The 27,122-nt window shown below is 43.9% G+C and overlaps 1 protein-coding gene and 1 long non-coding RNA gene across 4 annotated transcripts in view; one reads left to right on the forward strand and one right to left on the reverse strand.

Annotated features, from left to right (window-relative positions):
• The window catches only part of LOC109257394 (uncharacterized), a 29,704-nt gene extending 4,989 nt beyond the window's left edge, over window positions 1-24,715 (reverse strand). For 2 of the 3 annotated variants that reach the window (XR_002075964.2, XR_008421261.1), the window contains exons 1-2: window positions 24,602-24,715; window positions 22,832-22,990 (exon numbers count right to left, since the gene is read on the reverse strand). This is a non-coding gene — a long non-coding RNA (uncharacterized LOC109257394). Of the gene's footprint in view, window positions 1-6,577; window positions 6,673-22,831; window positions 22,991-24,601 lie in introns of all 3 variants that reach the window. The other variant, XR_008421262.1, reaches the window with a different exon arrangement.
• The window catches only part of MSANTD2 (Myb/SANT DNA binding domain containing 2), a 31,928-nt gene continuing 29,231 nt past the window's right edge, over window positions 24,426-27,122 (forward strand). Inside the window, 2 exon segments of the mRNA XM_019433450.2 lie at window positions 24,426-25,170; window positions 25,172-25,306. Coding sequence (XP_019288995.1) covers window positions 24,544-25,170; window positions 25,172-25,306 — 762 coding nt within the window. The 5' untranslated portion in view covers window positions 24,426-24,543.

The raw sequence follows: 27,122 nt of genomic DNA on the forward strand, positions 1-27,122 counted from the left end.
CTATTATTCTCTCTAATTTGGGGTATTTTTATTATCCATAATATGCTCTTATCCATAGTAGAATGTTTTAAAAATACTTTATGGGCCAAAATGTGTCTGTTGCCTCAGTTTGGCTCATGGGCACCAGGTTGTGGTTCCACTCAACTCTAAATTGCCTGTGAACCAAACCATCAGTGGTGAGAACCTTTATTACTAGACCTCATCATCCCAAACCTCTTCCTGGTCCCTTTTCAGCTTCTTTCTCAGAGGTGCCCATCTCCCAGGGAACAGGAAATGGTGTGGCAGAGAGGAGCATCAACAAAGCCATGAACACTAGGAAGAGTTCCCTGGGACAGAAGACACAGGGATTAGGGAGACTTGGAACTGCAAGTTAAGAGCTGTCACAACCTAGCACCCTTCCTTAAAATCCCTGCCTGCGCCCTTCCCATATCCCACTCTTTCTCAACCTTAAAGGTACACACAGCATCCGGCTGGACCTCCCACCGTTTACCTCTGCGTTCCAGAACCCAGACAAAGGCATCCACTGCCCAGAAAACAAATAATAAAAGACAGGAATCTCCCCCGAGGCAGTTCAGGTTAGAGAAGAGCGTTGTCAGTATGGGGAGACAGAGCATTTGGGGTGCGGGCGGGGAGCGAGTGAAAGTCCCCTTATCCGCTGGCTCCTGTGGGGGACTGTGCTGCACCCGGGCTTAGTGCTTTTTCTGTGCAGCCTCTTCTGGTTTCATCCCCTCCTCCCTCCACCCCTACTTCTCCCTCCGCAGTGGACGACCCTTCCCCCGGCACGTGTCTGCGCTGCTAGCTGCTCATTTAGAGCCGAAGAGGCGGGCTGGGAGAATGAATTACGCGATCTGAAGGCTGGGGGTAGCGGCGGGGCCCGGGACGCCAGGCGGGCGCGGAGGGGAGACGGACAATAGGCAATCAGCAGACCCCGGGGCTGGGGAGCGGCGGAGGCGGGGGCGGGGGGGGGGGGGGGAACGCCCACAGGGAGCGCGCTCCCAGGGCGCGTCCCGGCCCTCCCCAGCCTGCAGGCCTCTATTGTTCCTCGGCTCCTCCTCTCCCGCCCGGCCCTGGGAGCCCAGCTTGGCACCGGCCGTAGGGGTTTAGCAAGGGTCGGTTCCGGGCCGCTACCGAACCGGTGTCCTCTGTGCAGGCCTCGTCCCTCCACTGTCGCGCGCTTCGGCCCAGGGGTCTGCGAGCAATGGTCAGGAGGCCGGCCCTCCCTTGCTCCCAACTCTTTCATCATCCGCTCCTCTGCGGGTCCCGGTAATGAGCTCCTGGTCCCGCGCCATTGTGTACACGTTAGGGTGAAGGCGGGTCTCCGCGGTGCGATGGAGGGTGACCGCGCGCGCGGCTGCGACCCCCCGCTTCACACCTGCTCCCCGCCCCCAGCCCGGGGCCGACGCGGGTGTGTCCTCTCCCTCCCCGCGGGAGGGGTCTCAGCTGGGGCTGCACTTGGTAAAGAGGCCGTGGAGAGGACGGCAGCGGCCGGAGGAGCAGCTATAAATTTGGAGCAGATGCGGCCTGACAGTCACCCAACCCGGGGAGGTGGGGGGCGGGGAGGGCTCTGTGCCCCTCCCAGGCCCCATCTTCGAGTCTGCAGCTGAGTTAGACGCACTCTGGGCCGAGGTTGACCGGGACTTTGGACAGCCGGGGCCTGCCTCCTCGACTCACACCCTCGCTTCTGCTCTTTGTGTGCCCACGTTGGGGGGGGGGGAAGCGGGGGGGAGGAGGAATGGAGGTCAGACAGATACCTGAATAAGTTTTATTATTTTTCTGCTTAAAAAAGGTGTTTTGTTTTTTGTGGTTTTGTGTGTGTGTGTGTGTGTGTGTGTTTTCAGACGAGACTGACAAAGTCTGCGCCCCTGGCTCTGAGCTGGCACTTCTGGGCAGCAGCTAGAGGAAAATAGCAGAAGCATGCTAACGTTGTTCTTTCCACTCTTTTTTAAATCAAGTGCCCATTTTGTGCTAGAAATGCCAGGTAGGGAGGCTCAGGCAGACAGGATGAGGCTGGGGAGAGGAGAGTGGGAAAGGATGGGAAAAAAAAAAAATGCCTGCCCTGAGTATTCTATATACAGCAATACTGTACATTTAAATAGCATTTCCTTTAGTAAGTAGTATTCTCCCCATTCAAAAGAGGAGGGAGCAGGGTCCAGAGTGCCACCAGAGGTTTGGTGGGTTACTGTTAAATCCAGGCATCCTGAACACTAGTGTGCATGGGGGCGGCCGGGGGGGGGGGGGCTTATCACTACACCACACTGCCAGGGAGGTCCAATGGGAAGAAAGCGGAGAGAGTTGGAGCTGAGCGTGGGTACCGGTGGCTTATCTTACCTGCCCTGGACGGCTCCCTCTCTAGAGTAGCATGAATTGAAGGCTGAGTCTGTGTTTCTAGTGTGAAGATCATGGTACCATAGCCAAGCCGATGTAGAGTGAATTTGGGGGTTAGTGTCCACAACACAGAGTTGCCAAAAGCCTCTGCAATGACTCTGTCATCCCTCTTTGCAGGTGTTCCTCTGCTTCCTCGAACACTGTGGGGCTAACTGCACTGGCTTGTAGGATCCATTGCTCTTTCTCTTCCCTTCCACTCTCACAAGTCTTGCTGGTCCATGCCCAATGGGTTACTAGACCAGTGGTTCTCAGACTTTAACTTGCATCGAAATTACTCGGAAATCTTAAAATACTTCCAGTTTCTGATTCAGTCAGTCTGTGGCAGGGTGTGAGAATCTGCATTTTTAAAAGTTTCCCAGGTGATGACCCTGCTGATGCCTGGGACCATACTCTGAGACCAGCCTAGGCAGAAAGGAAAAATAGGGGCTGGTGAATGAGGAAAGGACTGTAGTACTGTATGTGTGGTATTGGAAATGGTTATTGGCAGTTCAGGCTCTCAAGGGTACTGGAGTATCTTCTCTGTGAGGGAAAGATAGACTAAATCCCCAAGGAATTGTGGGCATAGTTCTGAATTAGCCCAGGGTATGATACTTTCCTGGAGACTTAGCACTCCCCCTAATGGACTCTAATGATTCTGCACTTTCCTCAGCCTTACAAATGGCAGCAAGAATTACCCTAATTTTCCCAACCTAATTTGGTTCATCCACTCATCTCTTTGTCACTAAAGGAAGAGGGGTGTTGTCATATACATTTGTTTGCAAACTGGTTAGCATAGGTTTTTGCTATTCAGCAATGAATCAGTGAATGTGTATGAATTGTTTTTTTCTTCTCTATACGAGAGCCCTAACACTTACAAGTCCCCTCCTTCTCACCTTTGCTTCTCCCAGCTGTTCTAAAACACTTTAAAGGTGATTTAAGATGGTTGAATTCCAGATATTTGCTAGAAAATTCTCTTTGAGGTGTCAGTATCTTTATCACCAGTTAAGAGCCTTTGGCAGGTGGCAAGCAAGCAAGTCTTAAGTCAGAGGCTTAAGGATGGGTTTGCAAAAATTGAATTAAGGGTGAGGCGGCTAGGTGGCTCTGTCAGTTAAGCGTCAGACTTTGGCTCAGGTCATGATCTTATGGTTCATGAGTTCAAGCCCCACACTGGGTTATGCACTGACTATGAGAGCCTGCTTGGGATTCTCTCTTCACTCTCTCAAAATAAATACATTTAAAGAAAGGGAGGGAGGTAAGGAAGGAGGGAGAGAGATAGGATGAAAAAAGCAAGTGGCATTTTATTTCTTACCACCAGGTGGCAGACCATGCTTCATGAATGAGAAGAACACTACATTTGAAGCCCAGCCTAAGCTCTACTTTTTTCAAATCAGAGCCAGGACAAAAGGGCTGTTCTCTAATTAGAAGACTTGGGAATTGAGGCAGGGAGACCAATTGCTTGTAAATACCTTAGTAACTGCTGCCAAGGTACTTGAGTGATTCCCTGAGCTTCCTCATCAGTGAGAAAGGGAGCAATGGAATGTTCTAGTTTTTCCTACCGGAAAAGAGGTACACCCTCTTTGCAGATTTAAGAAAATGGGTTATTTAACTAAGAAAAATACAAAGAATGTCACTTCAAACCAGAGGTTTCTGATGCCTTAAAGACATATGGCAACTCTAAACCACTTTATAGGCACATCTTTGTTCTGTTGTTCATACTGAACTTTTTTTGAACATAAAATTAAAGCTTTATTCTAACTCTAGAATCTGCTCAGGGGTTTTCTTACTAAATTCCAGTTGGCAATCTAAGGGACACGTGGATGGTCTCAAATGATCATGCCCTCAGATGATACTCAACAGTCAACAAAACCTAAATCCTCCAATAAGTAAGCAAGAGTTACACACGTACAGCACAAACATATGTATATTTCTCTTACAGGAGGGCTCAATGAAAGTTTTGAGAGAAGGGAAGGTGAAGATTTCTGTTTTATACACCTTTCTCATTTCAGGTGTACCAACAAACACTGAAAATACAGTAGTATCCACCACAATGTCAAGGTCAGAACAGATCTATTCCTTACATAGAAAACAGGAAATTGTAGGGTTGCCTGGGTGGCTCAGTTGGTTAAGCATCTGACTTTGGCTCAGGACATGATCTCGTGGTTCATGGGATAGAGCCCTGCATTGGGCTCTGCACCAGCAGCAGGGACGGAGCCTGCTTGGGATTCTCTCTCTCTCCCTCTCTCTCTACTCCTGTACTACTCACTCACTCACTCTCTCTCCTGTAAGTAAGTAAATAAATAAATAAATAAACTTAAAAAAAAGGGGGGGAACCAGGAAATTGTATATACCAGTATCAGGCTCTCTAACATAGATGGGATATTATCCTGTTAGCCTGCAGGGGACATTACTTCTCTTAGTTGATCAACTTTAGGCTTCCTCCCTCATTCGGGAGTGGGAAGATCCCAAGTACACACTGACCATCTCAGACTAAGCAAAGCTTCCCAGCCCAGAGTACTTCATTGATCAATTCTCTGCCACTGCAGCAGCCCCTTGTTCACTTTCAATGTTTATGGATATGAGTGGTAAAGACAGAGACCATGAGAAAAAAATATGATTTAAATGGTACATATTTGGGGTTTTTTTCTTTGTGGGTTAACAAAGTCACTCAAAACATATTTATGGAATGCCTTCAGGGCACATAGCATGGCACTTCACCCTTCATTGAAAATCCATTAAAACAATTACCAGGTCATGCTTGGAAACTTTTTTTCACAAAGGAATTTGCTTTAGTTGTTGGGTTAGCAGAAACTAATTTGAGATGCAAAATTAACAACCCCGTTTGTACTAGGAAGGCCTTATGTAAACCGTCACACAGTGAAAATAATATATGTGAATTTATTATACCTATGTCTGAGCATATGGATTTAGAAGCTACAAACCTAATGAGACAGTGTTCATATGAGGGAAGAATGATTTTAGAAGTTAATGAATCATCTTCTATTAATGCTCCAAAGTTAAATGTTTACCTGGAAGGTTGTGCCCTGGTTATAGGCCATTAATGACCACCAAAAAATGAAATTATGTTCACATCTATAACACTTATGGAATGTCATATCCTCTTGACTCATACCAAGAATCTAGGCTCAAAAACAAAAAACAAAAAACAAACAAAAAACCCTACTTTTTACTGAGATACTGTTGATCAAGGCAAATATCCAGATTCATCCAAACCAATATCTCGTCTTTGAAATTAATTTATAATTGTTTCTTCCCACAGCTAACTTTAACAACCTTTATTAGCATATGTACGTATACAAAGTTGGTTCTGTCTTCTTTCATTATTCATTTCACAAGGAATTTCCATTGCCTACATAAGGCGCTGAAATGGAACTTTCCCCCACATCTTGAAAAGCCCAAGTTATCTAGCAGAGAGATGTTTGAAAGAGTTGTGGGGTCTTGTTAATGGTTCCCAGTCGCAGTAGGACTGCCACCATTCTATTTCTGTCCCTTGTTTCTAGTCCCAAATCTTTCTGCAACCAGTGTCTAATCCAAACTTCTCTACTGTATCCCCTGCCTTCTCAGGGCAGGAGGGGAGACAAAAACTAGAGATGGAGAGAGGGTCCAACTCTGCCTTAAAAGAAGGATACAGTTGAGGCACCTGAGTATCTCAGACGGTTAAGCATCCAACTCTTGATTTTGGCTCAGGTCACAATCTCATAGTTTGTGGGATTGAGCCCCAAGATGGGCTCTGTGCTGTCTGCAGAGAGCCTGCTTGGGATTCTCTCTCTCCCTTTCCCTCTGCCCCTCCCCCACTCGTACACGTGCTCTCGCTCTCTCTCAAAAATGAATAAACTTTTTTAAAAAAAGGAGACACTTTCCATCAAATTGTAGAGCTGACATAAGGTGATTAACATAAGAAAAATAATACAGGTTTAGAGCATAAACTGGTATCAGATAATCTCAGGTTTGAAGTTCAGATCCACCACTGACCAGTGATATGATTTGGGGCAAGTAACTTAACTTCTCTGAGCTTAAGCTAACTTCACTGTAAAGTGAGGTTTAAATAAGGTAATGCATATAAAATGCTTAGTGTAGTGTCTACTAGAAAGCATCAGTGAATGAAAGCTCTTAGTATCCACCAGACCCTAAGCTCTATGACAACAGCAGCCTATATCACCCCTGTGGCTTCAGGTGATTTCTGGCAAACTTTTACCTGTGATGGAGAGAGTGTGAACAGACTAGCAATACAGCAGAAAGCTCATTGAACTGTCAGTAAACCAGGGTACTGCATCATAGCGACTTTCTTTTCTGGGAAAAAAAAAAACAAAAACAAAAGCTCTGTTGTGAGTAAGTAAGTAAGTAAGTAAGACCCTCTCCCTTTCTTCTAATTGTCAGTAGGTTAGGTGGGTCCTTCCAGAGGTAGACACTGAGACAAAGATTAGAGAGCGAGGAGTTTATTTGGGGAAGAGGATTACCAGTAGGACAACAGAAGCGTGGGAGTGAAAGGAAGGAAGCCGATAAAGGCTGGGTTGCGGGTACCTGGCATTTTATCCCATTAGGGAACTCTGGGAGATGGCACAAGACACATCTCAGAGTTATACCATGTAGGAGCAAGAAGTTGGGCTATTTAGCTACTAACTCTCCATCCAGCATTGGTTAAGATCTGCTTCTGGGAATGTTTAAAAGGACGGACATGCAACAGGACCCTCAAGGTCTATCCTGCAGCCTTCCTAATGGAGCCTGCAAAGGACTATTGGCACAGGCGTCCACAACAAATGACACCAGCCTCCTGGAATCGACTAGTCTTACGGCCTAAGCAGTAAGGCCAGTGAAACTGCAGCCAGAACCTGCTGCAGGGAATCTGCCCTTGCTCTGGGCCCCCCTCAAAACTTGTTCCTCTATACACAGATTGAAGCAGTAATCCTAAGTGTGGTATATGTTGTCTCCAAAGTCCGAAGAGGCCTACCAGTAGGGCAGCTCTGAGTGTTAGCAAAGGCAAGTCACTTGTCCCCAAACTTGGTGTGGACATCTTGGCATCCTTCAGACACCCGGCCTCCTCGAAGCTTCACTGATGTGGTAGACCCCTGACTCATTTCAGCATTTGTTTCTTCCCCTCTGGTATTCAAGTGATCCAATTAACATAATGCCCTCAAAGTAGGGGAACTTTGTGTTGTTATATATACGGTCTTTTGGGCAATAGTTTGAGGCTGCTGTGGGAAAATATCCTGAAGATTCTCAGAAGCCCTAGTCGAGAGAGCCCTTTAGACATTACCTTAAATCATTCAGGGTCTTAACAAGGGTTTACAGCCATACTCTTTTTTTGATTTTTGGCCTCAGACTCTCTTACTATTTTTTTATTTAAAAAAAATTTTTTAAGGTTTATTCATTTTTGGGAGAGACAGAGAGACAGACTGTGGGGGGGGGGGGAGGGACAGAGAGAAAGGGAGACACAGAATCTGAAGCAGGCTCCAGGCTCTGAGCTGTCAGCACAAAGCCGGATGCAAGGCCCAAACCCACGGACCATGAGACCATGACCTGAGCCAAAGTCAGACTCTTAACAGACTGGGCCACCCAGGCATCCTGGCCTCAGACTCTTAGCTTTGAGAAATTTTTACCAGCTGGGAGAACTGGGGGAAAGTTATGTTTTCCAAACCAGCTAATCCTTGGGCTTTGAGATACCCTTGAGATTCTTCTTCTAAGTGCCATAGTTCTTGCTTTTGCTCATCTCTCTCTTCCTGCCCATTGTCATATGGTTAGAAGCAGCCAAATGGCACTTTCAACATTCTGTCTGGAAATCTCCTTAATCCTATTTCTGAAAGTCTATTAGGTATCTTTTCCATCTTTCACGTTTTCACAGGCAACCATTTGCCAGTTACTGCATCACTACACAACCAAAGTTGTCCTGTCTCCGGCCTCTGATAACCATTTTCTCACTGCATTCCCAGCCTCCAGCAACTGTTTGTCCTCCACTCCTCCAGTCTTTGCTAATAGCCTCTTTGGTGTTTCTCCAGCCTCTAGCCACCAACTGGTCCAAGGGCAGAATTCCAGGAGCATGAGAGTGGAAGTTACAAAGCGCTTGAGGTTAGGCTCTGGAACAGCATCACTTCTGCTACATTTTATTGTAGCAAGCCACAGGACCATTCCAGATTTAAGGAGTCTGGGGAAATAGACTCATCTTTTAATGGAAAGGCTTGTCAGACATTGTGACAATGCTTTGCAATCCACAGCAGACATCTTTACACTGTGTGTAGATACATCTTTAGAATAAATTCCTAAGAGTGAACTTGCTGATGAGTCCAGTGCAAATATGTATTTGTGAAATATTGCCAGTCACCCTTCACAGAGGTTATACAAATTTTGAAACTCACCAGCAACATATGAGGATGCCAGTTGAGGTTTCCCCAAATCTCACAACACAATGTGTTTTCCAAATTATTTTCTCTGCCAATCTGATAGGTAAAAATGACATCTTCTTGTAGTTTTAATTTGTATTTTGCATATTGTGAGTGAGATTGGGAATATTTTATTAAGAACCAATTATATTTTCTCTTCTTGAAACCAGCCGGTCATATGTTTGCCATTTTCCATTTGGTTTGTAGGTATGATGCATCATCTTCCAATGCACTTAAGAGTGGGATACTTGGATACCAACTCTGGGACAGGTTCTCTTGAGTCTCTGAACTAAAAGATTTCTTACATACCCAATTTTGGTCTTGCTGAGAGTAACAAATTTTCTCCCTTGGGAAAGGCAATTACTATGAGGAGACCATAAATGAGCTCTAAGGAAATATGTAGTTCTCTAACTGGAGAAGACCCAAGTTTCTAGATATCTTCCTCCAAATCTCACTGCCCCCAAAGGAGAAAATCAGGTGGGAGAGAATCCTAAGTCTGGAGGGACCCAGGTGCCTTCAGTTTCCTAAAAGGTGCTAATGGAGAACTGATCATAAAGATTCCCTGCCCTCTCCTGCATATGTGTTGTAACTGACTCCTGTAGCTTGTGGGCTCTGGTATAAGGAGTTCTGCACTGAAGTAGAAGGCCGTGTTTGAGTCTAGTGACTTCGGACAAGTGTCTTCCCCTTCACTTCAGTTTCTTCACGTGTAAAAGGAGGGTGATATTACCTGTTTTGAAGCTCAAATATGAAAGTAATTTGCAAAGGTAAGATATAAAAATATATGTTATGATGTTTACCTAGAGGTTCTAGATGCCATCCAGAATCTAATGCAACATGTGGAAACTCAACGATTCTAAACCATCATTGCCTGAAGGACACCACCATCTTTCTCAAGCTGAGATACTAGATATGCCTGCCCAACTTCTTCTAGTGCTACCACGAGGAGCCAGAGTTGAGGGTAAGGGCACAGTCCTCCAGGCTTCCAAGTGTACCCAAGACTCCAGGTACCAGCTGCAAGTTCAGGGACCCCTAGGGCCACCTTTACTTCCGATCAGCTGGCTACAAATTAGGGAGCTCTCATGACCACCATCAGGTTCAATAATTTGTTGGAATGACCCACAGAATTCAGGACTTATGATTACAGTTTTACTATAATGAAAGGATACAAATTAGAATGAACCAGAGGAAGAGACACATATGGCAGAATCTAGAAGTGAGAGGGTTCCGAATGCAAACTTTTGTGTCCTCAAGAATGGGTCTCCCTCCTAGCATTGATGTGTGGTAACATGCAGAGTGTTGCCAATCCAAGACGCTCATCCACAGGCCTTGTGTATTCAAGAAACAGCAAGGAAGCCAGTGTGACTGGAGGTTGGAGGCAGCAATAAGAGATGAGGTCAGAGAGGTAACTGAATGGAAGCAGGAAGACCACTTAAGCAGTTCTTGAAATAATCTAGGCAAAACATGATAATGACTTGGAACAGCAGTGGAAGCTGTAGGAGGTCATATTTTGAATTTGGAAGGTAGACCTAGCAGGATTGGCTGATAGCTTGGACACAGAGTGAGAAAGAGTCAATGACAATACCATGGTTTTTGGCCTTTGAACAGCTGGAATGATGAGGAAGACTGGAAGGAACAGGTTTGGAAGAGAAGATCAGAAGCTGTTTTGTACATTCAGTTTGAGAAGCCCATTATGTGACCATGTGGAAATGTCAAGCAGGCAGCATGTTATACAAGTGTGCAGTTTGGAAGAGAGGCCTTGCCTGGAGATATACATTTGAAAGCCATCAGCATATGGAGAATTATTGAAAACTGTGAGACTGGAGGAGATCACCAAGGAAATGAGTGTAGATGAAAAGGACAAGAAGTCTAAGAACTGGTTCGGAGGCACTAGCAAAGGAGACTGAGAAGGAGCAATAAATGTGGTAGGAGGAAAACAAGGAACCAGGAAAAGTATAGGTTTCTGAGAGCGAAGTGATGAAAACATTTGAAGGACGAAGGTGAGATCAACAGTGTCAAATAAGGCTGCCAGTTCAGGTAAGATAAAAATGAGATTGTGCCTATAGAACTTAGCAACATGGGGGCACCTGGGTGGCTCAGTCAGTTGAGCATCCGACTTTGGCTCAGGTCATGATCTCTCGGTCTGTGGTTGGAGCTCCACGTCAGGCTCTGTGCTGATAGCTCAGAGCCTGGAGCCTGCTTCGGATTCTGTGTCTCCCTCTCTCTCTGCCCCTCCCCTGCTCATGCTCTGTCTCTCTCTCTCTCTTTCTCTCTCTCTCTCTCTCAAAAATAAACATTAAAAACAAAAACAAAAAAACAAAACAAAAAACGGGTTTGGCAAGGGGCAGGAGGAAGGAGACAGGAATTGAACGTGAAATACTGAAACACTTTTGAGAAGCTTTGCTCAAGAGGGAAGAAGAGAGAGGATCATTTCTGGAATGGTAGTGTGAGGAGCTCTGCGGATGCCCTCTCCAGTGAAACAGCCATAACTGGTGAAAACTATTTCTTAAAAACCAATCTTTCAGTCCCTGTAAATTGTCCTAAGGGCATCAAGCAAACAAATATTTATTCAACAAAAGTGTATTAGATCTCAGTTTAAACAGGGAGAGTCTGTGACACTTAAGCCACAACACCCCTCCCCCTCTTGACCACTCTCCCATCTCAGCTGGATAGAAACTCTGCATGGCAGCAGTGGCCATGAAGACAGGGCTTCCTTTCTCTCCAGCTCCCAGTCACAGACTGTTATCTCCCCGTGCAGGGCAGGCTACCAGCATTTTCCATACCTCCAAACTCTGTGTGGCAGAGGTTAAATTCCAGGGAAGTGCTGCCAAGAGGCTGGAGTCTCTCCTCCTTCACCAAGCCCCCATGTGTAGGTCGGAGGCTCTACCCAGGCGTGATAGGCCTAGAACACTGGGGCCCTCATCACTCACAGACAGAGGTTCCATACGGCCAGAAGGAAGCCAAGGAGATCAGATGGTTACTACCCCCACCCTGTGCCCTGCAGAGGCAGATCACTTTGAAATACTTGGACAACTGTCCCCGCCACTGGCCCTAAAGTGGTAGTGTAAGATTTTGCCCTAGAGGAGAAGTAGGCCATAAAAACAGAGAGTGCCAAGGCTTTCATCAAGGGAACTAACTTTATTTGGAACACAGTGTGGGGAAGTTCAAGCCTAAGGGCACTTTTGAAAACAATGGAGATTTTGGTGGTAAGCAATTAAAAGGCTGGTACCTCCATGAGGACAATAAGCTAAATTGTAAGCCAACAAGTTTACCAGCGAGAACTGAGGAAAGAGTCAGCTAAGAACAGCCCTCCTGGGGTCAGGACAAACCTCAAAAACTTACCTCAAAAACTACCCCTGCAGGGGGAGCCTGGCTGGCTCAGTAGGTGGAGCATGTGACTCTTGATCTAGGGGTTGTGAGTTCAAGCCCCACACTGGGTGTAGAGATTACTCAATAAAATCTTACACACACACACACACCTACCCCAGCAAAGAGAACCAGATTTCATTGGTTCCCACTGTGGGACAATATGTGCCCCACTCTATTATAGAAAACAATAGACCAATCAGCTGGCAATTAGTGGTACCTAACTATCAAGTGTGAATGTAGATGTGAAAATCCTAAAAAGATAAAAATACTAATAAACTGAATCCAGCAACATATGGAAGGGATTATAATTCATAACCAAGTAGGATTTATCCCCAAAATACAAAGTTGTTTAAACATCTGAAAGTTCATTAATATAAGTCACCGTATCAATAAAGGACAAAAATCATGGACAAATGATCATCAGTAAAGGACAAATGATCACCATATCAATAAAGGACAAATGATCATCTCAATAGAAGCTGAAAAAGTATTTGACAATATCTAACACTCCAATATCCCTTCATAATAAAAATATTCAACAAACTAGGAATAGTAGAGAGTATCCTTAACTTGATAGAGGACATCTACCAAAAACTCACAGCTAACAGCATTAATGGTGAAAGACTTAATGCTTTTCCCCTTACCATCAGAAATAAGATAAGGAAATAAGATAATTACCTTCTAGCCAAGGTAGTTAGGTGAGAAAATGAAGTAAAAGACATTCATATTGGAAAGGAAGAAGTAAAAATATCTCAATTTTTAAAAAAAATTTTTTTTAACGTTTATTTTTGAGACAGAGAGAGACAGAGCATGAACGGGGGAGGGGCAGAGAGAGAGGGAGACACAGAATCTGAAACAGGCTCCAGGCTCTGAGCAGTCAGCACAGAGCCCAACGTGGGGCTCGAACCCACATACCACGAGATCGTGACCTGAGCCGAAGTCGGACGCTTAACCGACTGAGCCACCCAGGCGCCCCTAAAAATATCTCAATTTTTTAGATGAAAATCATGTAGAAATTATATAGAAAATTATATAGAAAATAATAAATAATTCACTAAAAAATTATTAGAATAAACAAGCTAACAAGGTTGCAGGCTACAAGATCAATTACATACATCAATAGGATTTCTAGACACTAGCAATGAACAATCTGATAATGAAATTAAGAAAATAATTCCACTTGGAGTAGCATCAAAAAGAATAAACTACCTAGGGATGTATTTAGCCACAAAAAGTGTAAAACTTATACTCTGAAAACCACAAAACTTGTTGAAAGGAATTAAAGAAGACCTAAATAAATGGAAAGATATTCTATTTTCATTGATTGGAAGATTTAATATTGTTAAGATGGAAATTGATGTACAGATAAGTTGCAATCACTACCAGATATATACTGGCTTTTTTGAGGGGGAGGGCAGAGCACAAATTAACAAGCTGATGCTAAAATTCATATAGACATACAAGGGACCCAGGATACCAAAACAATCTTGAATTTGAATTGGAGGACTCACTCTTCAGAATTTCAAAACTTACTATAAAGCTACAGTAATGAAGACAGTATGATTATGACAAAGTGATAGACAGAAGATCAGTGGAATAGAATTGAGAGTCCAGGGGTACCTGGGTAGCTCAGTCAGTTGAGCATCCAACTCTTGATTTTAGCTCAGGTCATGATCCCTGCATTGTAAGATCAAGTCCCATATATAGGGCTCCATGCTGAGCATGGAGCTTTCTTAAGATTCTCTCTCTCTCTCTCTCTCTCTCTCTCTCTCTCTCTCTCTCTCCCCCCCCTTCCCCTCTCCGCTGTTTGTGCTCTCTTGCTCGCTCTAAAAATAAATAAATAAATAAATAAATAAATAAATAAATAAAAGTCCAGAAATAAACCTCACATTTACAATCAATTGATATTTGACAGGGAGGTGGGCAAAACAATTCAATTGGTAAAGAATAGTCTTCCCCACAGTGTTGGGACAACAGGATATCCAGATGCAAAAAAAAAAAAAAAAAAAAAAAAAAAAAAAGGAAAAAAAAGTTGGACCCCTTCCTCATTTAATATGAGACAAACAAAGGCATCAAATAATCTAGTCGTGCAGGAGAGTGAGAGAATGAATGAGGGAAATAAAATGATTGTTCAACCATATCAAGGGGCCACTTGAGGTCAGCAATCACCATTTAATTGATAGGCAGACCAGTCATTCTGATTTGTGGTTTTCTCCAACCAACAGCAGCTGCATGGTGCAGGGTTCATAAGCAGACAGTTGGATTTAAACAGGATTGTGATTTTGCCAATGAGTGCTACAAAGACAGAAAAGGAGCAAGTGAACGAAAGATTACAGCCCTCGTTTATAAGGGTTGAAGCTGGAAGCTGGGGACAGCCAGGGTTTACTAGGAGCAAGAAGGTGCACAGAAGGGTCAGAGAAGAAACTGAGGACATAGAGAGTTTTTCTGATCACTGATCACAAACACTGGAGGACACAGGAGTTTGAAGGGGTGGGTAATGGAATCAGAAAAGAGAATTTACAGAGTTTCAGGGTTATTAAATTCCATGGCATTTAAGATGTCCTTATATTCCTGTGAGGAGTGACTTAAACAGGGAAAAGGGTGTGATGAGATTAGTTCTGATAGTCCCAAGTCTGACAGCGGTAGTGTAGAAGTAGCAGTCACAAGGCTGTCACTGTTGTATTGGGTCAGGCCTTGGGGTGGGAGCAGCTATCTTCTTTTTTTTTAAGTTTATGTATCCACCTTTAGAGAGAAAATGGACACACACACACACACACACACACACACACGTCAGCGAGAGGTGGAGAGAGAGAAATCCCAAGCAGGCTCTGGGCACTATCAGCACAGAGCCCAATGATGACGTGGGGCTTATACTCCCAAGTGAACCATGAGATCATGACCTGAGCTGAAACCAAGAGTTGGATGCTCAACTGATTGAGCCACCCAGGCGCCCCAGCAGCTATCTTCTATTAAGTGCACTTTATCATTATCTTATCTATGCTTCATACATTTCCTAAGAGGTAGGCACTATGTCCCCATTTGGGAACAAATTGACACAGTCCACATGCAGTGTTATAGTGCCCACAAGTGCTACAGCCATGGGAGAGGGAAAATTATTGCATTACTTCTTCCAACACTTCTTTTTAAATTAACTGGGTCTTAAAAAGCAGAATCAGACCTGTAAACCCAAAGAACAGACTGATCATTGCCAGAGGGGAGGAGGGGTGAGAAGATGGGCAAAATGGGTGAAGGGAAATGGCAGATACAGGCTTCCAGGTATGGAATGAGTAAGTCACGGGAATAAAAGGCACAGCATAAGGAATACAGTCAATTATACTGTAATAGTGTTGTAGGGCAACATATGGTAGCTATGCTTGTGGTGAGCACAGCATAATGTTTAAACTTGCGGAATCACTATGTTGTACACCTGAAACTAATGTAACATGTGTGTTAACTAAATAAATAAAATATTAAAATAAATAAAAATTTAAAAATTAATTAAAAAATAACTGAGTTTATTTTGTTTTCTTAGGTATCACAAAACCATCATTTTTTTTCTTTGTGAGAAAACAAAGATCAACAGCAAAATGAAAACCAGAATTAGATACAGGCAGTATTAAACCCTGTTGCATATTATTTCAACCCTTTTAAAAGTTAATAAATTGTATGGAAGCCTATTTTTCAATAAATTATTAATAGACATTTTTTTTTTCCTGCAGAGAGAGCAGCTTTAGGTTTACAGAAAAACTGAACAGAAAGTATGGACAGTCCTCCTCGCCCTGCAGTTTCCCCTATTATTAACATCTTGCTATCCTGGTACATTTGTCACAATTGATGAACTGGTCCTGAAACCTTACTATTAATTAAAGGCCACAGTTTACATTAGCATCTGCCCTTTATGTCCCAGAATTGTATGGGTTTTGGCAAATGTATAACGTCAGTATCCATGTATATGTCAGTATCATACAGAATATTTTCACTGCCCTAAAGATCCTGTGCTCCACCTATCCATCCCTTCCTCCCTTCCTGCCCAACCTCTGGCAACCACCGTTCTTGGTCTTTCCTCATTGTCTCCATTGTTTTGCCTTTTCCAAAACATCATATAGTTGGAATCATGTAGCTTTTCAGACTGGCTTCTCTCACTTAGCAATATGCATTCCTCTATGTCTTTTCATGGCTTGATAGCTCATTTCCTTTGTTCGTTGTGTGGATGTACCAGTTTTTTATTTTGTTTTATTTTTTTCCATTCACCTATTGAAGGACTTCTTGGTTGCTTTCTGGTTTGGACAATTACGAATAAGGCTGTTACAAACATTTACATGCAGGTGTTTGTGTGCATGTAAGCACCACCATTAGATCTCATAGTAAGACTATGATTAGATTTGTAAGTGGTTGTACCATTGCCTTGAAATCCATTGTTTCATATATTTTGTCTGGTTTTCTAGCTACTTAAGATAGGAGGGTATGTCTAGTCCCTGTTACTCCATCTTTGTTGATAGCGAAACCTGCCTGACACCATTCTAAGTGCTGGACCTATTAGAAGAGAACAAAATGGACACTCTTGGGCTTCAAACAGCTTACATTCTAGAGGGGGAGGGCAAACAATAAATACATGAAAGCAAAATAAATATGCATAAATAAATGATTTTGGAAAATGTGTATTTTTAAAATTTTTATTTATTTTTGAGAGAGAGAGTGTGAATGGGGGAGGGGCAGAGAGAGACGGAGACACAGAATCTGAAGGAGGCTCCAGGCTCTGAGCTGTTAGCACAGAGCCCTACGCGGGGCTCGAACTCAACAGACCACAAGATCATGACCTGAGCAGAGGTCAGACGCTTAACTGACTGAGTACCCTGGAAAATGTGTATTGATAAAATAAGATAGTAATGTGGTAGAGAGGCAGATAGAAAGACATCTCTAGGGAGGTGATTCATGTTTGAGGAGATGAATTATGAGAAGGAGGCTACCACTTAAAGAGTTAAGATAAGAGTGTTCTAAGACAAAGGATCTATGATCATCCCAAAGGCCTCAAAACAGAAATAAGCTTGACTTGTTTGATAGGACATATATAAGGCCAGTGTGGCTGGAGTGGGAGATGAGGTTGGTGAGGTAGGTAGATTGAGCTTAGAGTAAAAAGGGCCTTGTAGACCATTGTTCCAATTACCTATCACTGCATAACAAAACACCCTAGAAGTTAGTGGCACAGAACAACAACAATCATTAATTTTACCCATGAATCTGGGGATACCTGGGGTCAGCTAGGCAGCTCTTGCTAGGGTCTCTCATGTGGGTACAGTCAGGTGGTGGCTGAGGCTAGGATTGTCTCAGAGCTTCTGCATTCACATGTCTGGCTAGGTACACAATAACTGGAGGCTGGAACATTTCTGGCTCCTTGGCTTTCTCTGTCCACATGGACATAGGGTAGCTCAATTTCTTACATGGTAGCTAGAGGTTTTCAGAGCAAGAGAAACTGGCAGAAGCTTCAGGGTATTTCTAAACCTATCCCTGAAAGTCACACAGTGTCCCTTCTACCACTTCTGGTTCATTCAGGCAATCACAAAGATTCACCCAGGTCCAAGGGGAGGGAATGCAGACTCACCTTCCTGTTGGAAGAGAGTCAAATAACATGTGAACATGTTTTAAAATCACCATGGTCACTGCGAAGAGTTTGGATTATATTTTTATAATAAGAAGCCATTGGTGGGTTTTTAACAAGGGAATGACATGTAATGATTTACAGTTTTAAAAGACTGTTCCATCAAGATTACTAGGTACAAAATAAACACGCAAGAATCAATTGTATTTTTACATACCAGCAAAAACAATTAGAGAATAAAATTTAAGAAATGATACCATTTATAAGAGTGTTAAAAAATATACCAACCACCCAGGGATAAATCCAACAAAGTGTATAGGACCTTTGTGTAGGAAACTATAAAATTTTATTGAGAGAAACTAACGACTAATGAAGGGATATCATTCCAAGGATACATCCCAAGAGATATCATTTCCTTTTCTTTTTTTCTTTTTCTTTTTCTTTAGAAAGAGAGAGTGTGAGTAGAGGATAGAGGCACGGGGAGAGGCGATCTTAAGCATGCCCCATGCTCAGTGCGGAGCCTGACGAAGGGCTCGATCCCAGTGGGGAGCCCAATGTGCAGCTCAATCCCACAACTCTGGGATCATGACCTGAGCTGAAATCAAGAGTCAGACGCTCAACCAACTGAGCTACCCAGGCACCTGAAGAGACATCATTTTCAAGGACTGTAAGACCAATTATTATAAAGATGTCAGTTTTTCTCAAATTGGTCTATAGATTCAGTGTAATACCAATCAAAATGCCCACAGCTTTTTCTGTAGAACTTGATAAGCTAATTCTAAAATGTATATGGAAATATTAAGGATCAAGAATAGAAAGCCACTCTTGAAAAAGGAGGAGGAAGAAAAGGAAGAGGAGGAGGAAGGACTTTCTCGACTTGACATAGCCTTATTATAAAGCCAGTGTGACTCATTATTGTGGCAGTGTGATATTGTGGCAGGGAACACAGAAAAATAGACAGACAAATAGACCAATGTAATATAAGAGCCCAGAAACAGACCCATGCACATATGGACACTCGATTTAAGTCAAAGATAGCATTGCAAAAGGAGGAGGGAAAGGATGGTCTTTTCAGAAAATGGAGTTGGAATAATTGGGTATACACATGGAAAGAAGGAAGAGAAGAAGAGAGGGAGGAAGGCATATACTCTTGACCATATGCGCTGGGAGACATGGACAAGAATGTTTGTAGCAGCATTTTTCATAATATCCTAAATTAGAAACAGCCCAAAATTCAATAGTAGGATGGATAAATAAAATTTGACGTATTCATAAAATAAGAGTATTTTACAGCAATGAAAATGAATAAACTGTAGCCTCATACAGAATAGATGACTCTTAATTAAAAACATAATACTGAATGAAAGAAGCCAGATATACAATACATGTAATTTCACTTACAAAAAAAAAAAAAAATCAAAACCAGGAAAAACTTTTAGTGATGTAGGATACAATGGTAAAATTATTGTTTTTTGGGGGGAGGGGTTCGACCAGCAAAGATTTGTTTTTTCTGCAGTGCCATATTTTTAAAAAAATAATGCAGGGGCGCCTGGGTGGCGCAGTCGGTTAAGCGTCCGACTTCAGCCAGGTCACGATCTCGCGGTCTGTGAGTTCGAGCCCCGCGTCAGGCTCTGGGCTGATGGCTCGGAGCCTGGAGCCTGTTTCCGATTCTGTGTCTCCCTCTCTCTCTGCCCCTCCCCCGTTCATGCTCTGAATCTCTCTGTCCCAAAAATAAATAAAAAACGTTGAAAAAAAAATTAAAAAAAAAAATAATGCAACATTTTAAAATTAAATTTAAAAAAATTTAAAAGCCAGACTTCTGGCCTTCCTTAAAAGTTGGAAGCTTGGCAAGGTGGGCCTACATTCCTTTCTGACAGTGCTTGGGTGGATGAGATACAGTGACAAAATTATAAAGAAAGGCAAGTCAGTATAGTGGTTATCTCTATAAGGGAGATAAGGGTTTAACATTGGGAAGGGATTATGGGGCAAAGCTTCTAGAGTGCTATCTACATTCTATTTCTTTGACTTGATTGTGGCTATGCACTATTTGCTTTATAATAAACCATACAGTAGTTGTACATGTATGTTTCATATACTCCTCTGTATTCATGTTACATTTCACAAGAAATAAGTTTTAAAAAACCAAATTCACCTTGGCTACTGTGTAAGCAGACAAGTGTGCACATAGAAAGTCCAGTTGTCCAGGAAAGACATGATGGAGGCTAGAGTTGAGAAGTAGTCAGATTTAGGAAAGATTTCAGAGGTAACAGGACTTGATGTGGAATATGAAGGGAAAAAAAGATGAAACAGCAAACACACTGACAGTCATAAAACACAGCAAGGGAGTAAGTATGTAACAGAATGAATAAAGCTTTTGAAACAGAAAACATTAATGTGAAATGCTAAATTGTGTGAGTGGGTACTAGACGGAGAACTTTTGTCCAACTGATTAGGAGAGGCTTCAGACAAAAGTTGGAAATACAAACACTGGGCACAGAGGAATATGCACTGGGAAATAGATGGTCTTTTCAACAAATAGTGCTGGGAAAACTGGACAGCCACATGCAAAAAAATGAAACTGGACCACTTTCTTTTAAAATAAACTCAAAATGGATTAAGGACCTAAATGTGAGACCTGAAACCACAAAACTCCTAAAATAGAACGTAGGCAGTAATTTCTTTGACATCAGCCATAACAACATTGTTCTAGATATGTCTCTTAAGGCAAGGGAAACAAACACAAAAATAAACTACAGGGACGACATCAAAAAGCTTCTGCACAGTGAAGGAAACCGTCGACAAAATGAAAAGGCTACTACTAAGTGGGAGAAGATATTTGCAAGTGATACATCTGAAAAGGGTTCATATGCAGACTATATAAAGAACTTATACAACTCAATACCCAAAAACTCCACAAACAATCCCTTTACAAACTGGGCACAGGACCTGAACAGACATTTCCAAAGAAAATATACAGATGGCCAACACACACATGACAGGATACTCAACATCACTAATCATCAGGGAAACGGAAATCAAAACCACAATGAGATTATCACCTTATACCTGCCTGAATGGCCAGAATAAAAAAGACAAGAGGGGCGCCTGGGTGGCTCAGTTGGTTAGTCCAACTTCAGCTCAGGTCATGATCTCACTGTCTGTGAGTTCAAGCCCTGCATCAGGCTCTGTGCTGACAGCTCAGAACCTGGAGCCTGCTTCAGATTCTGTGTCTCCCTGTCTCTCTACCTCTCCTCCACTCGCATTCTGTCTCTCTCTCTCTCAAAAATAAATAAACATTAAAAAAATTAGAGTAAAAAAGACAAGAAATAAGTGTTGATGAGGATGTGGAGATAAAGGAACCCTCATGCACTGTTGGTGGGAATGTAAATTGGTATAGCCACTGAGAAAAATGGTATGGAATTTCCTCAAAAAACTAAAACAGAAATACCATACAATCTAATAATTCCACAATAGGGTACTTACCCAAAGGAAAATGAAAGCACCAATTTGAAAAGTTACATGCACCCCTATGTTTATTGAAGCATTATTTACAATAGCCAAGATATGGAAGCAACCCAAGTGTCCATTGACAGATGAATTGATAAAGAAGACATGGTATATACACAATTGAATATTACTCATCCATAAAAAGGATGAGATCTTGCCCTTTGTGACAACATGAATAGACCTAGCGAGTATAATACCAAGTGAATTAAGTCAAAGACAAATAGCATATGGTTTCACGTATATTTGGAATCCAAAAAACAAACTAAACAAACAAGCAAACAAAAAGCAGAAACAGACTCATAAATACAGAAAACAAAGTGATGGTTGCTGGAGGGGAGGGAGGTAAGGAAACGCACAAAAGAGATGTAGGGGAAGGGAAGATTCAGGCTTCTAGTTATGGAATGAACAGGTCATGGGAATAAAAGATACAGCATAGGGAAGATAATCAACGGGGGGAAAAAAGAACGAAAAGTTGAGAAAACAAATACTGGGCATAGATTGTGGAGGAAATGGAAAAGGGGATGATGCAATTAAAGGGGATTACAGGTTGATGACTCTGTATCGGTCTGACCTCTTTTGCACATTATTTTGAGACATTGTATACATTATCTCTCAAATAGGTTTTTCATCTACTCATGCTATCATTTGAATCCACAAAAAGTGTAGTACATTACTTCAAACACATTCCAGAAATTCTGATTGAACTATGAAGCCTTGAAGGAGCACATCACACAGCTCCAGGAATCCAGGATCAGCCATGGTTAGCCAGCATGACAAGCACATGATCCAGGTTGCCTATGCAGCAATGCCTCCATACTGTGTAGTACATATTAATGGCTTTTATGTTATTGAATTAATTGTAACCTCAGGATATTACTGGAAATTTTATTTTTGACACTTTTTCTCATTGGATAGACTGATGAGCTGTGGGAATAAAGGGGGGGGCATATAGAAATAATGTCTAGAAACAGAAGTTTGTGGGAAGGGAGACTTCCCAGTCAACCCACTTTATCTAGGAAGGCTTCCTGCATGAGTCAGAGTTGATTTGAGAATCATCCAGAATTAACAAAAGAAGGAGGGAGGCTCTTTTTCAGGCTCCTGGGAAAATGAGAGCAGGATAAGCAGTGATTTTAAAACTCTTCGGAGTCTCTGATTTAGGCATGACTCTCCCCTTTCATGCACATTAAATACCTTATGACATTAAAAAACGTACTGTTGGGTGGAATAAGAGTGAATTTTGCTTTGACAGGTGTTTGAGATGCCATAAGAGCCCTTAAAAGAACTGAAAATGAAGACACTGAAAGCTAGTGGTGGAGAGAAAGCGACAAAGGAAAGAGTCTCTATTAACTAACCTACAGTAGTCCTCCTTATCCACAGAGGATTGGTCCAAGACCCCCAGTGGATGCCTGAAAGCACACATAGTCCCCAACTCTACATGTACTATGTTCTTTCATATACATACATACCTAAGATAAAGTTTAATTTATAAATTAGCCATGGTTAGAGATTAATGACAATAACAATAGCCCAATTATAACAACGTACTGTAACAAAAGTTATGTGAATGTGGTTCCTCTCTCAAAATACCTTATCGTACTGTACTCACCCTTCCTGCGATGATGTGAGATGAGATACTGCCTACACGATGAGATGAAGAGAAGTGACTGACAGAGGCATTGTGAGATAGCTTTAGGCTATTGACCTTCTGGCCATAAATCAGGACGATCTGCTTCCTGACTGCCTTTTGGCACTGGCAACTGAAACCCTGAAAGTGAAATCGTGCAGAAGAGAGGACTGTCACATAGCCCAAATGAGATAATAGCTAATGTTCATCTAACGTTTACTGTGAACCAGGCACCCTTCTAAGGGCTTTACCTGTATCAACCCATTTAATTCTCATAACAATGCTGTGAGGTCATCCCCATTTTATAAATGAAGAAAGCAAGGTACTGAGAGATTGCTTAACTAAATTGGCTGAGGTTGCACAACTGGAATTTGAAGCCAGGCATTTCGACTCTAGAATCCAAACTTTTTTTTTTTTTTTAACCCCTTCCCAACTCCCATAGAATCCATACTCTTCACCAAGGTGTTTGACCATATCTTTTTCTTAGAAAAAGAGGAAAATATAGCATAAATTCTGGAACTTCTTTATGATTCCTCATACTGAAAACTATGGGGGCCTTTTAATATGATAGAGACGGTTACCTCCTCTACTTCATCCCTACTGCTTATTCCTTTGGCTTTCTAAGCATATTATTCTCTTAGTGTGATTCTAGGGTGTAGCTGACCTCAGCTCTATATTTATTTATTTATCTATTCATTCATTCATTCATTCATTCATTCATTGTTTCCACACCGGGCAGGAGCCCAATAGGGGGCTTGAACTCACCACCCTGAACTCAACACCTGAGCTGAGATCAGGACTCGGACACTTGAGGGACTGAGCCACCCAGGCACCCCCTCAGCTCCATTTTCTTTTAAAAACCTAACAAATATTTGCTTTCCAAAAAAAATTCCACATATTTGAAAAAGATCCGCTGAGGCTTTTAAGTTAAGGATTCAAGATAAACAATCAGATATTCGGCTTTGAAGATTATTGAAATACCTTACAGCTACTATTGGCTTTGGCGTGCTAATGTTCATTAAACTGCAGCACTTTGAGGAGTATTCAGGAACGGCTGATAAACTAATTACCAGAGGTCACAAGAGCTGCCATAATTGGCAGCCGTCTTTTCAAACTCCTTACACTCCAGGGTGTGAAATACAGTAGGAAAACGAGGCAACTTCCAAATCAGGGATGATGGAGAATGGTTTTGGAAAGTAACTTTTCTGCCGGGCCCCAGAGTTCCTACATGTTTAAACTACAAAGTACAGACGCGATAAAGACATCTAAGTTTTTCTACACATGGTCACACCTACCCAGGCTAACTGGAAAACAGATCTTAACTGGAGCCAGAGTTGCTGTTCCTCAAATAATGGCGCAAGGGTTTCTCGAAAAGCCACAGCGAACCAACTCTAACCCTGGTCCACAACTGCTTTTTAAAGCCTCCCCCAGAAATGCTCTCCTTCAGCCTCGGCGCTTCCCGGAGAAGCCCTCGGCAGGTTTCCCCAGTCTCCGCCCTGGACGTCAGCCTCGGCGCCCCGAGGCCAGCTCAGAGGGAGGGGAGGCAGAGCGGAGGGAGAGAAGAGAGAGAGCGAGGGAAATGGTCAAGTCCTCCTTAACTCTGGGCCCCCTCGCGGGCCTCACCCCTCCTCCCGGGGGCTGAGATTGGAGAGGAAGTGGGAAGGCTCCAATCTGTTCCTCACACCAGCGCCCTCATGCCCCCACCCTTCTCGTCAGCTCGGGGCTTCGGCGCGCCTCATCCCCGCCCCTCACCCCGGGAGAGGAGCGGGCGGCGCGGTAGGGCCCGCGGAGAGAGGCCGGGGGAAGCGGACGGCCTCCGTTCGGCAGCAGGGGCCCGTAGCCGCCCGCCCTCGGGCGAGCCAGGCCCGAGGGCAGCCCCGGAGACCGCGGCGGCCGGATGCGCGGGCGCGTCACTTCCGGGCGGTGCAGCGGCGGCCGCTTGGAAGATGGCTGCGCCCTGTGGCTCGGAGCTGCCCGCCAACTCGCCGCTAAAAATCCCGAAGATGGAGGTGCTCTCCCCGGCTTCTCCTGGTGGCCTGAGCGACGGAAATCCATCGCTGTCCGACCCTTCCACGCCTCGGGGTGCCTCCCCGCTCGGGCCGGGCAGTGCGACGGGCTCGGGGGCAGCGGCGTCTGGGGGTCTCGGGCTGGGGCTGGGGGGCCGCAGCGCCGCCTCGTCCTCGGTCTCCTTCTCCCCTGGTGGCGGCGGTGGCGGGGCTGCGGCAGCCGCCGCCGCCGCCTGCCGGGGCATGTCGTGGACGCCGGCCGAGACGAACGCGCTCATCGCAGTATGGGGCAACGAGCGGCTGGTGGAGGCGCGGGTACCAGCAGCTGGAGGGAGCCGGCACGGTGTTCGGCAGCAAGGCCCCTGGGCCAGCCATGTACGAGCGCGTGTCCCGGGCCCTGGCCGAGCTGGGCTACGAGCGGACCCCTTCCCAGTGCCGGGAGCGCATCAAGGTAACCGGCCGCCCGGCCTGGGGCAGCGAACCAGAGGCAGAGAGAAGGCGGGGAAGCGGGCCTCGGGGGCGGGGGCCGGTCTGAGCTCAGGGCTCCCCTCCGGGGCCCGGTGGGCGATTCGCATCTCCTCCGCCTTTTTCTTCTTTCCCTGGGAAGGGGGCTTTTTTCCAGATGGCCGCCAGCCCGTAGGTTTCCTGAGTTTGAAGTTGGGCGTGCCTGCCGCCGCCCCTCTTTCTTGCCAATTGATGTTCCTACGCTCTGAAGTTGGTAGTTTCTCATTGTGCGCTGTGCGGCAGTTCCCGTGTCGCTGGCGCCTCTCGCCCCCACCGCCGGGGCCCCTCGCTTTGTTCCAGGCTGAGGGGCTCCCAGGCCGAGGCTTACCAGCCGGGGCGGAATTGAGGAAGGATAGAAGAGGGGGGCCGGTGAGCCCTCAGTTTAGGAATTTTCAAATGAGTGGCAGTGCAGAGCCACGCAAAAAGCGCCTTTGGACGACTGGCCTTTGTGTCAGTCGCCTTGCTTTTCTAACTTGAGCTTCGAAGGATAAGACTTGAGATGCTTTGGAGAATTGAAGAGGCTCGGTTGTAGTCAGATAGTGTATTGTTATCGCGGAGTTAGGGGCACAATTAAAGTTAGCCTGGCTGAGAGTTGGTCTGGAATTTGTAGAGTGTCGATGTCTCCAGAGTTAGGTTGGCTTGAGGCCCTTCTATGTTTCTGACTAAGCTCCTTCACGAAAGCCAGTTTTTCCCTGCTTTAGTTATTGTGCCGGATGTGGTGAAAAGTAAAGCTCTCAGTGTGCATCTGGCTATCTGTGGATCTGAGTGTTCAGGTACAGAGGCTTAATTTGGGCTAGAAATTTTTACCACCAGCCAGGTTATCTTTCCGTTGTTTGTTTTGACCTTTAGGCTTTCAGATTTGTATTATTGGCAGAGAGGGAGTTGTCTTTTAGGTAAGCTAGTTCCCTTGTCATAGTATCTGCTAAAAGATTCTGGTAGGAATCTTTCTCCCAGTTTTCAATGAACTACTTCTTGTTAATAGTCATAGTATCTGTGTACTTCTCTTCTGGCAGGGATGGCACTTTCCCCCCCAGCTCCTTGGGTAAAAACCCAGTGAGAACAATCACAATCACGCTAACGGAGGAGATTGTTCCAAAGTTGGAGAGATCTTGGCTCAAGTAGTGTTCATCCCGGGACATTGTCGCTTAGAAAATTTGGTCCAGAAACTAAGATATTTCAAACTTATTGACTGTCGTTCAGGGAATTTGGCACCCACTTCTCAATTACAGAATTGAATTGGTTTACTTGATAATGTTTACATTTAGGTCTTCTTACGACCCTCTCTTTTTATACCCCCTTAACAAGGGTGTCATTAAAGTAGTAGTTTATAGACAGGATTAAAGTAGTAGCTAATAGGAGCCACTGTGTTCTGAATCTCATTGATTGTTCTATTAAAGAATAAAGTTATAAATTCAATTTCAAGGTCATTAAGGTTAAATTTCTGGGAGTTTTTGCACCGTGCTGGTTAGCATCCACCCATGAACTTTTCATGAGTTTAGAAGTGTACTTAGGCATTTGTAACTGTTTTGGCTTGATTGATTTTGTCCATAGAAATTTCCCAATCAAAAGGGTAAAGTGTTGTGCAATCAAAACCTCAATGAATATAAATCTCTCCATAAAACTGTTTCTCAAACAACCAGAAAATAGCTAGTTGCGTCTTTGTCCACTTATGAGAAGCATAACCTAAAGCAAGGAAAGGAGATTGAGCTTCTCTGAAGAATTGTTTTTAATTTTTTAAATGTTTATTTATTTTGAGAGAGAGA

Source organism: Panthera pardus, unplaced genomic scaffold, assembly GCF_024362965.1.
Source record: "Panthera pardus isolate Hobbes unplaced genomic scaffold, ASM2436296v1 HiC_scaffold_12, whole genome shotgun sequence".
Taxonomy (NCBI): Eukaryota; Metazoa; Chordata; class Mammalia; order Carnivora; family Felidae; genus Panthera; species Panthera pardus.